The following is a 12319-nucleotide window of genomic DNA, read 5'->3' on the forward strand; positions in this document are numbered from 1 at the left end:
TCTGAGAATTAAAAGTAAAAAGGTTACCAGGCTTTTGTTTTTGCTGCATGAATATGGTTTCAAGGACAAGTGCTCTCAAGTCTCTGAAGTGCAAACTGAAAATGATATTCTTTTGCAGGTTCTGATTTAGGACCTGAGGGTAATAACAGAATCACAGTACAGCAGGGGTTGGAAGGGACCTCAAGAGATGGAGTCCAACCCATGCTAAAGCAACTCCCTGCAATAGGTAACACACATTGGTGTTCAGATAGGTCTTAAACAAGACTCCACCACCTCTCTGGGCAGCCTATGCCAGTGCTCCATCACCCTTACTGTAAAGAAGTTCTTCTGCATGTTAGTACAGAACTTCCTATGTTCCAGTTTTAGGCCATTGCTCTTTGTCCCATCACTATGCAGCACCAGAAAGAGCCTGGCCTCATCCATTTGCATCCCACCTCCCTCTAGAACGGTGATCTAAAGCTATCTCCATCAGAACATCGCTATTTTTGTGTGATTTTGAAGACACAGAGGTCAACAGAAACATGACTGAGCACAGACTCAACTGGCTTTTCATACCCTACAAAAGGGGTAGGAAATCTAGAAGTGACAGAAGGAAATCTGAAACCCACAGAGTTTGGGCTACAGCCACCTACCTACAATACACAGTCCAGATATTTGCCTAGCAGCTTGCTGATGTTAAAGGGGTAAACAAGTTGTATCTGCCTGTGATTAACTACCTACTATACAGAGCAATTGGAATAATCAGCAGGAAGTGTACATACAAATGTCTGAGAGCCACTGCATAGACTGTCAAGGAATGAATCTCTACTTCAAATTATCCATCGCTTCTGCAGCAAAAGGAAAGCTTTCAGTGCTTACCAGCATCCTTCTGCAACACGGATCACGGCACCGACATGGTCCAACCAAGGATGACAAAGCAAAGACATCCGTATAGAACTTTATTAAAGTAGGCATCACCCACAACTTGCAGCCATTTGAAAAAGATATCCCTAACTTCTTTTTTGTCACCCTCTTGAATAGGTAACAGCTGCAGCACTCAAACGTCATGGGAAAATCTGAGCCCAGAAGTCAAGACTTCAAACTGGTAGAAAAAGTTGTACGCGTCGAACCACATCCAACTGGTTTAGTACAGAAAATACCGTAGCGTAGTTAACGAGAGAAGTTACAGGGAAGATAGGCAGAAAGAAAACACAAAAGGCATTGTTGGTCACAGGTTAAAAACCAGAACGCTCCTAAATGAGTCAGCCACTGTTGGTAGACAACACGCTGTTTAAAATGCCGTAGGTCTGATTCTCACCTGCACTTGAACAACTTAAAGCTTTTGTGCAGTGCCACAATGAAGGACAGCTCGCTTCAGAAGGAAGAGTATTTTTTGTTCTTCACCCCTTTTAGCATTAACTTGAGCTCTGAATAAGGGTGAACGGAGCGGGACCCTGTGACTTTCTCTATATTAAAGAAATGGAATCAGATCCATCGGCAACTCTTTGGTTGGTTGCATGGAATGGAGGCAACCAGGAGTCCCCCCCAGTGCTGATTTAAGGACTAGAATGGACAACACTTTTTAAGTCCTTTTAAGCCTTTCATCTGATGGATCAGTGTAACAGTTGAATGGCAGATAATCCTGTTTTAGCATGGCAGAGGACAAAACCACAGTCAGACTATTCTTGGATGATATGAATGAGCCCAACTTCGCTGGCCCATTGGGCCAAATATTACACTTGAACAACACAAGAGCTGGAACAGTGGTGAACGTTTAAAAACTTGCCTTGTAAACATCATAAAGAAAGTTTTAAGCACAGGCCACAACCTCGGAGGGTTTTGAGCTCAACTACCTGGGAAACACGCTTCGCCAACAGATAAAGCAGTAAGATACATACAAAACCAAGAGATACTTCAATAAATGTTTAAAAGGATCCCTGGTTTTCACCGTATCATCTTTGTTTGAAGGTTACTTTCATGAGAAAACCATTTTTTCCCCTGCGGTGTGTAGATTCCCTCATAAAAAGGCAGAAATCGGGTCACAGCAGTTGGCCACTGACTGGAGAAACACTGCAGGGCTACAGAGTGCAGCAGACTCACAGTTACCAAAGCCTTGTCATAGAAAACTCAATGAACAACACAGACCAGAAAATACTGAATGTAACACCTACATGGGCAGCCGGAGTATGCAAGGCAAAAAAGACGGAGAGCTTCATCTAGGGAATTCCCTGCTGTATTACCTTAAAAGGCTTTCCTGTCTCTCCAGTCTGTCATTTCTCACTTTCAAAGTCTCGTAAGTAGCTTCTGGATAGACACATCTTCTCTGCATCCTTCTACTAACATTCCCTTGTTAATCCTAGAATCTCCTGTGCATTACACTCAATGAGCAGAACAGGCCTCAACTGTAGCTTGGAGATGGTTTCAGCCTCTGGAATCCTCTCTAAAGAATAGAAGCGTGTGACAGTCACACACAAACAGCAGCTACAAAAAACATCTGCAGCACATACAGAAAAAGCAGCCAACGTGAACAGATTTCCAAGGTCAACATCTAATGTAAATAAGTCTCCATCATCAGCCCAACTTCAGAACTTGCTCCAGGCAGCATGTAATAATGCTAGCACAGTAAGCAACCGGGATAACATGAAGAAGCATTAATTAACAGTAACCCCACTCCTGGGCATTGTCTTCTTGAAATACACCCTGAATTCTCATAAACGTAACAGCTTTCTGTATTCGGGATCTACTGAGGTTGAACTGATGGCAGCAGCGTTTTGAAACAGCAGGAAAAGCTTAGCTTGTAAACCCTGCCATATTTAAAGCAGAAAGAGAATTCAAGTTCTTTTCCTCTTCACATTTATAGGTATTACAAGAATAATGTTACTTTGTATGCCCTGCAGGTAGAGAATGGTATGTTTATACAGTAACATATACATATAAATATGAAATATTAACCAAAATTTGACTTTAAACTACAGCTGCAAAAAACCCTGCTGGCAATTCGGAAACATCAAGTAGCTCGTTTCTCTCTTTCGTAAGCAGAGAGGAAAGGATCGTATCTTACTATGACCCAATAACCTCCACTAGGGAAATGGAGAAACATCTTTTAACACAGTGGGATGTTCCTGAAACATCAGGTTTGACAGTATTGCCCCATGTTGTTCGCTGGATACGAGGCAGAAAGAATGACTGGAGATTCATCAACCAAGAGTACGTGCTTTTTGTTCCTAGTTCCTTGAACGTGAAAGCTCTAGAGCTCTGTACTATGGGTGCTTGGAGACAGCACCTAATGACATTGCTTATCTATAACAGAGCACTCCAGCTACAGTATCCTTCTGCCCAACTCCATTGCTACTTAGGAAAGCTAATAATTGACATGCTTTAAGACTCAAAACTATAGAACTGATTTAGCCATTTCTTCCTGGTCCTCTGTGGAAATCTGGAAACACTGGACAAAATATTTCAGTTAACTTGAGCAATCCTGGAATCAGACCCAAGGAAGCTAAACATCGTAGACACCAATTCAGGGAGGTCATAATCATGTTTCCATCCCCAGTCTCTCCGGGCATTGCTGTCATCAAAGTTCATTGGCCAGCTGTCAGCTGCAGTAAAAAGAAGAAACAAGGAGCATTAGGTTTAGGAAAAATAACAGAATGTCAGAATGGCCTGGGTTGAAAAGGACCACAATGATCATCCAATTCCAAACCCCTGCTATGTGCAGGGTCACCAGCCACCAGACCAAGCAATACCCACCTATGGCCTGCCTGACCGCATCCACATTGTAGGTAACCTGAAGCTCAGGAACGTGCTTCTGCACCTCTTGTGCCAGCTCTTCAGGAGTGAAGCTCATGGCACTGATGTTGTATGTCCTCATGCTCAGTGCGTCTGCAGGAGCCTCCATGACCTCTAGAGTTGCTTTCAGACAGTCATCAATGTACATCATAGGGAGGCGGGTGTCCGGCTTTAAGTTGCATTCAAATTTGCCAGTCTTAATGGCATCGTGGAAAATCTGGACAGCGTAATCTGTAGAACAGTAGAATAGATGTGTGTATCTACCTTTACCTACTGCTCACATTGTAACCAGTCTCCACATGATCATAGAATCATAGAATTGCCTGGCTTGGAATGGACCTCAAGCACCATGAAGCTCCAACACCCCAGTTCACGTAGGGCCGCCAACCTCTACATTTAATACCAGCCCAGGCTGCCCAGGGCCCCATCCAACCTGGCCTTGAACACCTCCAGGGATGGACGGGGCATCCACAGCCTCTCTGGGCAGCTGTTCCAGCACCTCTCCACTCCCATAGTAAAGAACTTCTCCTTATATCCAACCTAAATTTTCCTCCTCAAGCTTAAAACCATTTCCGTGTGTTCTGCTGTCATCTACCCTTCTAAAGAGTTGACTCCAATCCTGTTCATAGGCTCCCTCTAGATACTGGAAGGCTGCAATTAGGTCACCCTGCAAACCTTCTCTTCTCCAGGCTCAACAAGCCCAGCTCCCTCAGCCTGACTAAATTACCAGTCTCCCATCTAAAACCCAGCAGGAGTGTTTGATTTACAAGATACAGCAGAATGCGAGAAGCCATCTCAAACTATCTTGAAGTCACTCTAGCATTTCCGCACTGCAGCAAGACAGCAGACCTGAATTCACTATTTTCTTTTAATAGAAAATGGTCTCACAATGAGCAGAACTAAGCCAAACTCTCTCAGATAGCACTTAAAGGTAAAGACTACCAAAGTACACTCTAAGGTTGCAGTGGACAAAAGTACCGTCACAACTTCCAGTTGAAACAGAATCTCTATGCTGATGCTTTATTAAATTCTATAAGCAGATCAAAAATGACTCCACTGGCTTATGGATTTGCTGTTCTTGCCTGCAACATTGAGAAAGGCACACAAACCACTTACCAGTTGTTCCCCCACCAGGCTGCGAGTCGGCAGATATGATTCCTGGGTATCTCAGGCAGCGAAAGTCAAGGCCGTATCGGTAATGGTAGTACTACAGAGGAAGGAGAGGAGCATAGTTTTACACAACAAAGCTAGGCCTCACAGCTCATTGCTTCCATAGGAACACCAGCAGAATGGCTTTGGGTTGGAAGGGATCTTTAAGATCACCTAGTTCCATACGGACTGGTTTTTAACATAGGGTCTGGATCCAGTATTTGTAAGTTTCTGATACAGAGCCAACAGAGAAGTTCATAGAATCACAGAATGGTTTAGGTTGCACGGAACCTTTAAAGGCCATCTCTTCCCACTGCCTGCACTGAGCAGGGACACCCACAGCTCCATCAGTGCTCAGAGCCCATCCAGCCTGACCTTGGCTGTCTGCAGAGATGGGGCACCAAGGCCTCTCTGGACAACCTGTGCCAAGTGCAAGTTTGCCTGTACAGACTCTCATGGTTTTGACTGTGCAGAAGTGAGGAGTTTTTGTTTATTTTTTACTTTTTAGTAGGCAAAAGTCACCACTGCCTACTGTGCTTTCCCAATGCTTTGTATGCTTTCATTAATGCAACGTCATTCACATTGGCAGATAAGGAAGAGAGGTCAAAGTCGAAAGAATCATGGAAAGAAATGGTATCAAAACTAAAACTGGTCAGTTTCTAATTCTTAATGCTTATTCCTACAGAACTCAAAAATACTTTTTCCTGCTGCCTCAGTCTCCTATAGAGTACTGAAGCCTAAAGGAAGGAAACAGAGGCAGAAAACCCACCGCCAATCAATGAAACTCTCCCAGAACTTTAATGGAAGAAGGCAAGTTCTCACCTCTCCCATCAGTTCAGCGTGAACCTTGGAGACACCATAGATGGTCCTCGGTCTCTGAATGCAGAGATCAGGAGTTGGATCTCGAGGAGAGGTGGGCCCAAAGGCTCCAATCGTGCTTGGAACAAAGAGTCGCAAATTATGCTCGGCTGCAATATCCAGAACATTGTGTAAACCTGGAACAATATCAGGCTTTATCAGAACACTCACTGCACTTGCTCAAGCCTCTAAAGGAAGCTTATAGGAATCATGAATTTGAAAACCTTGTCACATACCAGTAATATTTACAGCTCTGGCCAAGGGGACGTTTGCTTCTCCAACAGCACTGAGCAAAGCACTATAGTGGAAGAGCCACGTTATGCGATTATTCACCACTATCTCACGTAGATTCTTGTAGTCCAAGATGTCTGAGTAGATGAAAGGGCCTAAAAGAAAGGAGCCAGAAGAAAAATGAGCACTGAGAAGCATGGAAGTCAAGGCAAGCTCAAGATGGAACTCAGATTGGTCCTCTGCCATTCCTCTGTTTGGGATTTGACTGCCCAGCAAAATGGACCCCTGGTACCAACAGCAGCCAATACATTAGGAAACAGAAAGGAGAAATCAAGGTGAACTGCCACCTTCTCCTTAATAGATCAATTCAAGAACTGCTGTTTTACCCAGCCAATGGCACGAGAAAAGGAAACACTTAGTATTTCCTATTCAGATATCTATGTGCATTATTAAGGTTTAATGGAAACACAAGAGTCCAGAAGACATACTCTACACTCATCATCTAAATTGCCTTGCAATGGAGGCGCTATCCACAAGTCCCAAACAGCGACTTGCCCAGTAAGCCACACATCATTTAGACCTTGGTAAAACCAGTGTATTTTTCCATCTGCTCCCCCAGGCACTTACCACTATGAAAAACATGATCTGCTGGCTTACGAATGTCAGACAAGATCACATTGTTCTTTCCAAACCGTTTCCTGTAGAAAAAAATACCCACACGGTACAGTGAGTCCACAGCCTTCGCAGTAATTCATCGGTTGCTCTTCTGCCATTTTGGTTAGCAGGAGCAACGTCAAAAGGAAAACAAATCCTTTATTGAAATGAATCGCTCTCTTAAAACCAAACAAACCACCTCTGCTTTCTCTTCAGCATCAATACAGCATCTTAGGAAAGCAGTAAATCAGTTCTGGTAGCCTTTCTATTGAGAGACACATCAACCTTTCAGAAAACAAGTTAAGAAAGAAGTTGATCCATAAAATCTATTCCCTCCCCCCCCCCCCAGACACCAAAAAGCCACTGGGCGTGCTGTAACAGCAGCTGTTTTCCTATCAGCAGGGTAAACAGAACTGATAAAGTCATCTCAGCCTTGTACTGTTCTAATCAGCACCGTCTGGGAAAGCAAGTCTGACGGAATCGGAGTACGGTGCAGCCTTCCATTATTTGCATGGCACTAAATAAATCCTAGAAATGGTTGAAGACATTCAAACCGCAGCATGGCATCAAATGCAGCACGTTGGCTCCCTTTTATCACAGACCAAACACTGCCTGCAAGCAAATTACACTCTGGAGCTGAGTAGGGAGTATATGGACAGCGATGAGAGCTGGTAGATATAAGGTACATGTGTGTGTGAGGTGGATAAAGAGAAAGAAGCAGAAGGAATGCACTTTGTTTTTACTACTTCTGCTGCATCAGCCCACAGTTTGTCAATTATAAAATGCCAAGGAACACAATCTTGAAGGAAGCTTGATCTCTATTTGCACTGCACTAAGCAGGGCGTCTTATTCCTGAAACCTCTCATAGAGAAAAAGGTCAGCAGTTGTTCAGTGCAGACACTGCGTAGTTAGCAAAGCTCTTGCTTTCTTCACATGGATGTTGGTACTCCTTTCCTCTCCCACAGCACCCATATAAAATCCCAAGCTTTTTCTCCTAGGCAGTGAAGCACAGCCTTATTTAGCTGCCCATGCTCAGAGGATACTAGTTCTCAGTACTCCCATTGAACCAGGAACACACCAAACTCAGTGGTCAGCCTCTTGGATAGAACTATTTTGGGAGCCGTGACCAACGTGCACACTGAAAGTCCATCAGTGAACACAAAGCAAGGACAGAAACTAAACAAACATTGCTAAAAGTTTAAGGTTACGTAGGAAATCGAGCAGCAAAAAACTGCATTTCTCAGCAGGATTCTTTTAAAGAACAGCTTCCCCGTATATTATCACTTCTCAATGTTGTGACTTGAGTTGGAGTTCCTCACTGCTATGGAGTCAAAGAATCGTGACATACCTGAGGAGCTTCGCAAGTCCCACACCGAGCTGACCGAGCCCACCTAAAAGACAACACACAGGAGATAAAACAGAGAAGTGGTACCGAAACACAGCATCCCAGGAGCACCTGCATCACAGCAGAAACGTGTGCTTTTTCTCTTATGAGAATCACAGAATGGTTGGGTTGGAAGGGACCTCAAGGATAATGAAGCTCCAGCCCCCCACCACAGGCAGGGCCACCAACCTCCACATTGAATACCAGCCCAGGTTGCCCCATCCAACCTGGCCTTGAACACCTCCAGGGATGGACGGGGCATCCACAGCCTCTCTGGGCAGCTGAAAAGCCAGTCCTGGAGCAGGCAGACAGTTACAACAGCAATGCTGACCTGTAATTAACACCCGAGGATGATCGGACTCGGAAAAAGAAACCGAGTGGAAGCTTGCATCAGAGGCCACCTGGCGGGGTGAGATGCCAATGCATCGAACAGGCACGATGGAAAGCCCGCATCCACAAGCAGGGTTTTGCAGCAGCTGGCTGACAGCTCGGCTCACGTTTCTGACGATTGGCATCTTCCTTCTTCACACAGGCTGTGAGAACAGGAGGAAACAGCGGTCACAGATGACTCAAAAGCACGCTCAGCTTCTCAAACACTCCTTTAGAATACTCTTTAAAAGAGGCCTGATGCAATCCAAAGCCCAGCTGATGTGCCAACCCACAGCCACGTCTGCTAGAAGCAGCCTGGGAAGGAAGATGAATAGAGGTAATGTATTCAACAGAGAGAGAACAATGAAATATCCACAGCCTCAGCACAGGCTCCAGTATAAGGAGTATTATTCTAGAATAGAGCTCAAATTTAAGCCTTTTTACACTAGAAAACACGATTTCAAGCACAACAGACAGCAAATGCAGAATTCTTCCTTAAAATCCTTCAGACTTGTAATTGTCTTCTCCAAAACGTGGCTTGCTTGGCATCACATTGTCAATTATGTTCCCTTCATGCTGGGCATATAAGCATGAAATACAGGAAGATGGAAGGCAACAAGAAATGACACCAGCTAATTGCTGCAGGTATCTGGAAGCACCAGCTTACAATGAGCACAGGAAAGCAAACATGCTATTAATTAGGGTCATATTTTCACTTAAGGCAATACAGGCAGTGAGGAATTTTCTGGCTATTTGAATGGACTTAACCTCAGATGCAACTCATTGCTATCCAAGAGGCTGTGAGATCTCTCTCCTACCTTGATCCTCCAGTGTTGATGAGCACAGCTCAGCTTACAAGGCTGCAAAGGAAGGCAGCCCTGCAGGGAAGGGCCTGAGGGACACAACAGCCTCATAGGGTACCTCATCCATAACGCTTTCCCTGACAGTACCTGAAGCAGCATTTGACATCTCGAGCTCTAAATGCACAGTACGCTTCACATTAGTTGCCATTGAGATCAGGTCTGATTCCCAATCTCTGAACCAGTTGCTCTGAATGCACTCATAGGATAAACATACAGGCATAACAGGGGAATTTATGCGCTGACCCAAAAGAGCTGTGAGCATTCTACACCAGACATAGAAAATCCTTTAGCTAACCATGCAGGCATGGGTTGAAAAGGACCACAATGACCATCCGGTTTCAACCCCCTGCTACATGCAGGCTCACCAACCACCAGCCCAGGCTGCAACGCTGCAGTTCTTTCCCCAACCCCACTAATTCAAACCAACGTTGAGGACGATGCAGGGCATTGCAGAACGCATTACCTCTTGTACTCACCTGTCCCTCGGCCGGCAATAGGACCGAAGCACAGCGCAGGCTGCAATTTATAGGACACTGCCTCTTTGGGAAGCCAATCAAAAGGAGACGGAAAGTAGGAGTTGTCCCACAGCTGAAAAAAAAGAAGCCAACAAGAAAGAAGAGCATGAGGGTGAGAGCAGCAGGCGGGGATATCGCTGGGTTTGCATCTGCTTGGCTCCGGTGTGTGTCAGGCTGTGATAAAGGGGTGGTGGAGCTGACAGATGCATCCAATCCGGGGTGACAGCTGAAGGATGGGGTTAAACGTGGAGCAAAACCGTGCTGAAAGGTAAAGCAAAAACATCCCCCCCACCCCCCGGACGGCAGAAAGTTCTGGATGTTGTTGAGTGAAAGCGGAGGGAGAGGGGAAAAAAGAAAGGGGGAAAAAAGAAGGGGAAAGGAGCAGCTTGTGGGCTGACGTTGAGCAAGTCAGAGCAGCGTGTTACATAACAGGCAGGCACCTGTCACTCACCTTACGACCAAAACATGTTTATCCAAGCGAGTCGGTTCTCCTCTATTAGTTACCGATAGGACGGTGACGGTGATAAGAAAAAGATAAGAAAGAAAGTCGCGTGGCCGTTCTGGAAAATCCCATTAAGGGGTAGAAGAAAAGGAGGAGGGTCTCAACATGGCCGCCCCTCCCCGCCCCTCACAGCGCTTCCAACCAGCCCCGACCCCGCTGCCTCCTGCCTGGGGCTGAGATGGGGGGGTTGGGGGGGGTAGGGGAGGAGCTGAACGTGATGTAGAGGGGAGGAGAGCGTGGGGCTGACGTCAGAGTGATGCAAGCAGGGCATGATGTAATGTCACCCCCCCCCCCCTTTCATCCTATCGCTGTTACCCAGGAGCAGAGGCATCACCACAAGCTCCTTTTAGGAGCTGTAGGGAGCAATGAGGTCATCCCTTGTGCTCCTCTGCTCCACACTGACCCATCCCAGCCCCCTCAGCTGCTCCCCATAACGTTTGTGCTGCAGACCCTCACAGCCCAATGGCTCTTTTGTAGCCAGGGGCTCAAGCCTTTGTCATCCATAGTGGATAACGTGCCTGCTTCACATATAGTTGTGTGCCCTCTAATTACAAGTAGCTAAGCTGTTATGCAATCCCCCTGCCTGCTTGCCAAGGGGTGAAATACACAAGCAGGAGGGAAGGGAAAAATAGCCTTACAAACACCCTCTGCGGTAAGCTAATCTTATCTCAGGGTCTTTGTTCTTCAAGATTACTTGGGGAGTTAATATTGGTCGTGTTTGTACAAGATAGGAATGCTTGAAGTAAGGGGGGGGGGGGGGGGGGGGGAGTGTGGTTTGCTAGAAGTACAGCTCAACAGAAGGAAGAAAAGGGTCTGGAGTTCTGGAAGCAATTTGGATACTTGCAGCTGGAAATAAGTCTTGTGAGGATTGGCTCTAGGAGAATCAGAGGATGGTTGGGTTGGAAAGGACCTCAAGGATCATGAAGCTCCGACCTTCCTGCCTCATTGCAGGCGCTACCAACTTCCATATCTAATACCAACCCAGGCTGCCCCATCCAACCTGGTCTTGAACACTCCGGGGATGGAGCATCTGCAACCTCTCTGAGACAAAAGAGGTTCTATGGAGTTCTACCTAAAGATGGGCATCACTGACTGCATTCCCATGTAACTCCACTGTATGGCCTTCAGCTTAAACAGCAAGGACATAAATAGGGTGAGTTTTCTTCTTGGAACAGCACCGCCCATCTCCTGCACAAAATCAGCCAGCAGACTCTTGTTTGTGATATGCTGGAAGCTACACAGGGGTTTCCTTTACTACTCTATCAGCTGGGGCTGTAAATGTGAGCCTGTCTACTGATAGGGCACGTGTCCAGTTTAGAAGTAGGGTGTCATAACTGCTCTGAAGGCAGCTCAGACAGCAATGACTCCAATAGGTTCTGTTCTGTGAGGATCTTCTTGACTGAGTGGACACTGGTTCCTGCACCTGAGACCAACCAAGTGACCCATCCTGCTGGGCAGAGGCACTTTGGACTTGATGCATCCACGAGCTGCTGAGCTTGATGGAAAAGGGGAAAGCATTTATTTGTGATGTTTCTCTATACAGCAAAACCTGGCAGAAATCTTCGCTGCTGTTTGTGCACAAGAGCAACTGAAAGGATGCAGCAACAGAAAAGGCAGCAGCAGGAATTTGAAATGTGAAGGTGAGGATTAGCAAGAGAAATATCAGTGAGATATTACAGCCCTCCATTGCCCGGGCAGTCAGGGAGAATTGATGGTGCTGTGGTGGCACGATTAATAATCTTCAAGGCAACCATTCCTTACAAATAAAAGCTAAGCCTGTGCTTGTTTCCAATTGCCCATTTGTAAGTGAACACTCCTACAGGCTCCACCAAGAGCCATCTCTCCATACTGTCACTTTAATTCACTGCCTGATTCCTTCTTAACAGCTGTTGCAATTAACAAAGTACTTAAGGGGTCCTTCCCTCATGGGGATGGATGCTTGGCTTTGTTAAGACTACCATTATTCTTCGGAGCCCATCGGATGGATACCTGGCTCTGTTAACACTGGAATGATTTGTTTCCCTTC

At 45.8% G+C, this 12319-nt stretch overlaps 1 protein-coding gene across 1 annotated transcript; it reads right to left on the minus strand.

Annotated features, from left to right (window-relative positions):
• Positions 1-921: 921 nt before the first annotated feature.
• LOC140250288 (L-threonine 3-dehydrogenase, mitochondrial) lies at positions 922-10544 on the minus strand. The gene is made up of 10 exons (XM_072332931.1): positions 10243-10544; positions 9753-9864; positions 8376-8577; positions 8009-8051; positions 6634-6704; positions 6012-6161; positions 5740-5912; positions 4885-4975; positions 3730-3999; positions 922-3578 (listed from the first exon to the last, which is right to left on the minus strand). Exons 3-10 carry the CDS (start codon positions 8557-8559, stop codon positions 3439-3441), a joined length of 1122 nt encoding a protein of 373 aa, XP_072189032.1. The 5' UTR covers positions 8560-8577; positions 9753-9864; positions 10243-10544; the 3' UTR covers positions 922-3438.
• Positions 10545-12319: the final 1775 nt, after the last annotated feature.

The sequence above is a fragment of the Excalfactoria chinensis genome, chromosome 3 (genome assembly GCF_039878825.1).
Source record: "Excalfactoria chinensis isolate bCotChi1 chromosome 3, bCotChi1.hap2, whole genome shotgun sequence".
NCBI lineage: Eukaryota > Metazoa > Chordata > Aves > Galliformes > Phasianidae > Excalfactoria > Excalfactoria chinensis.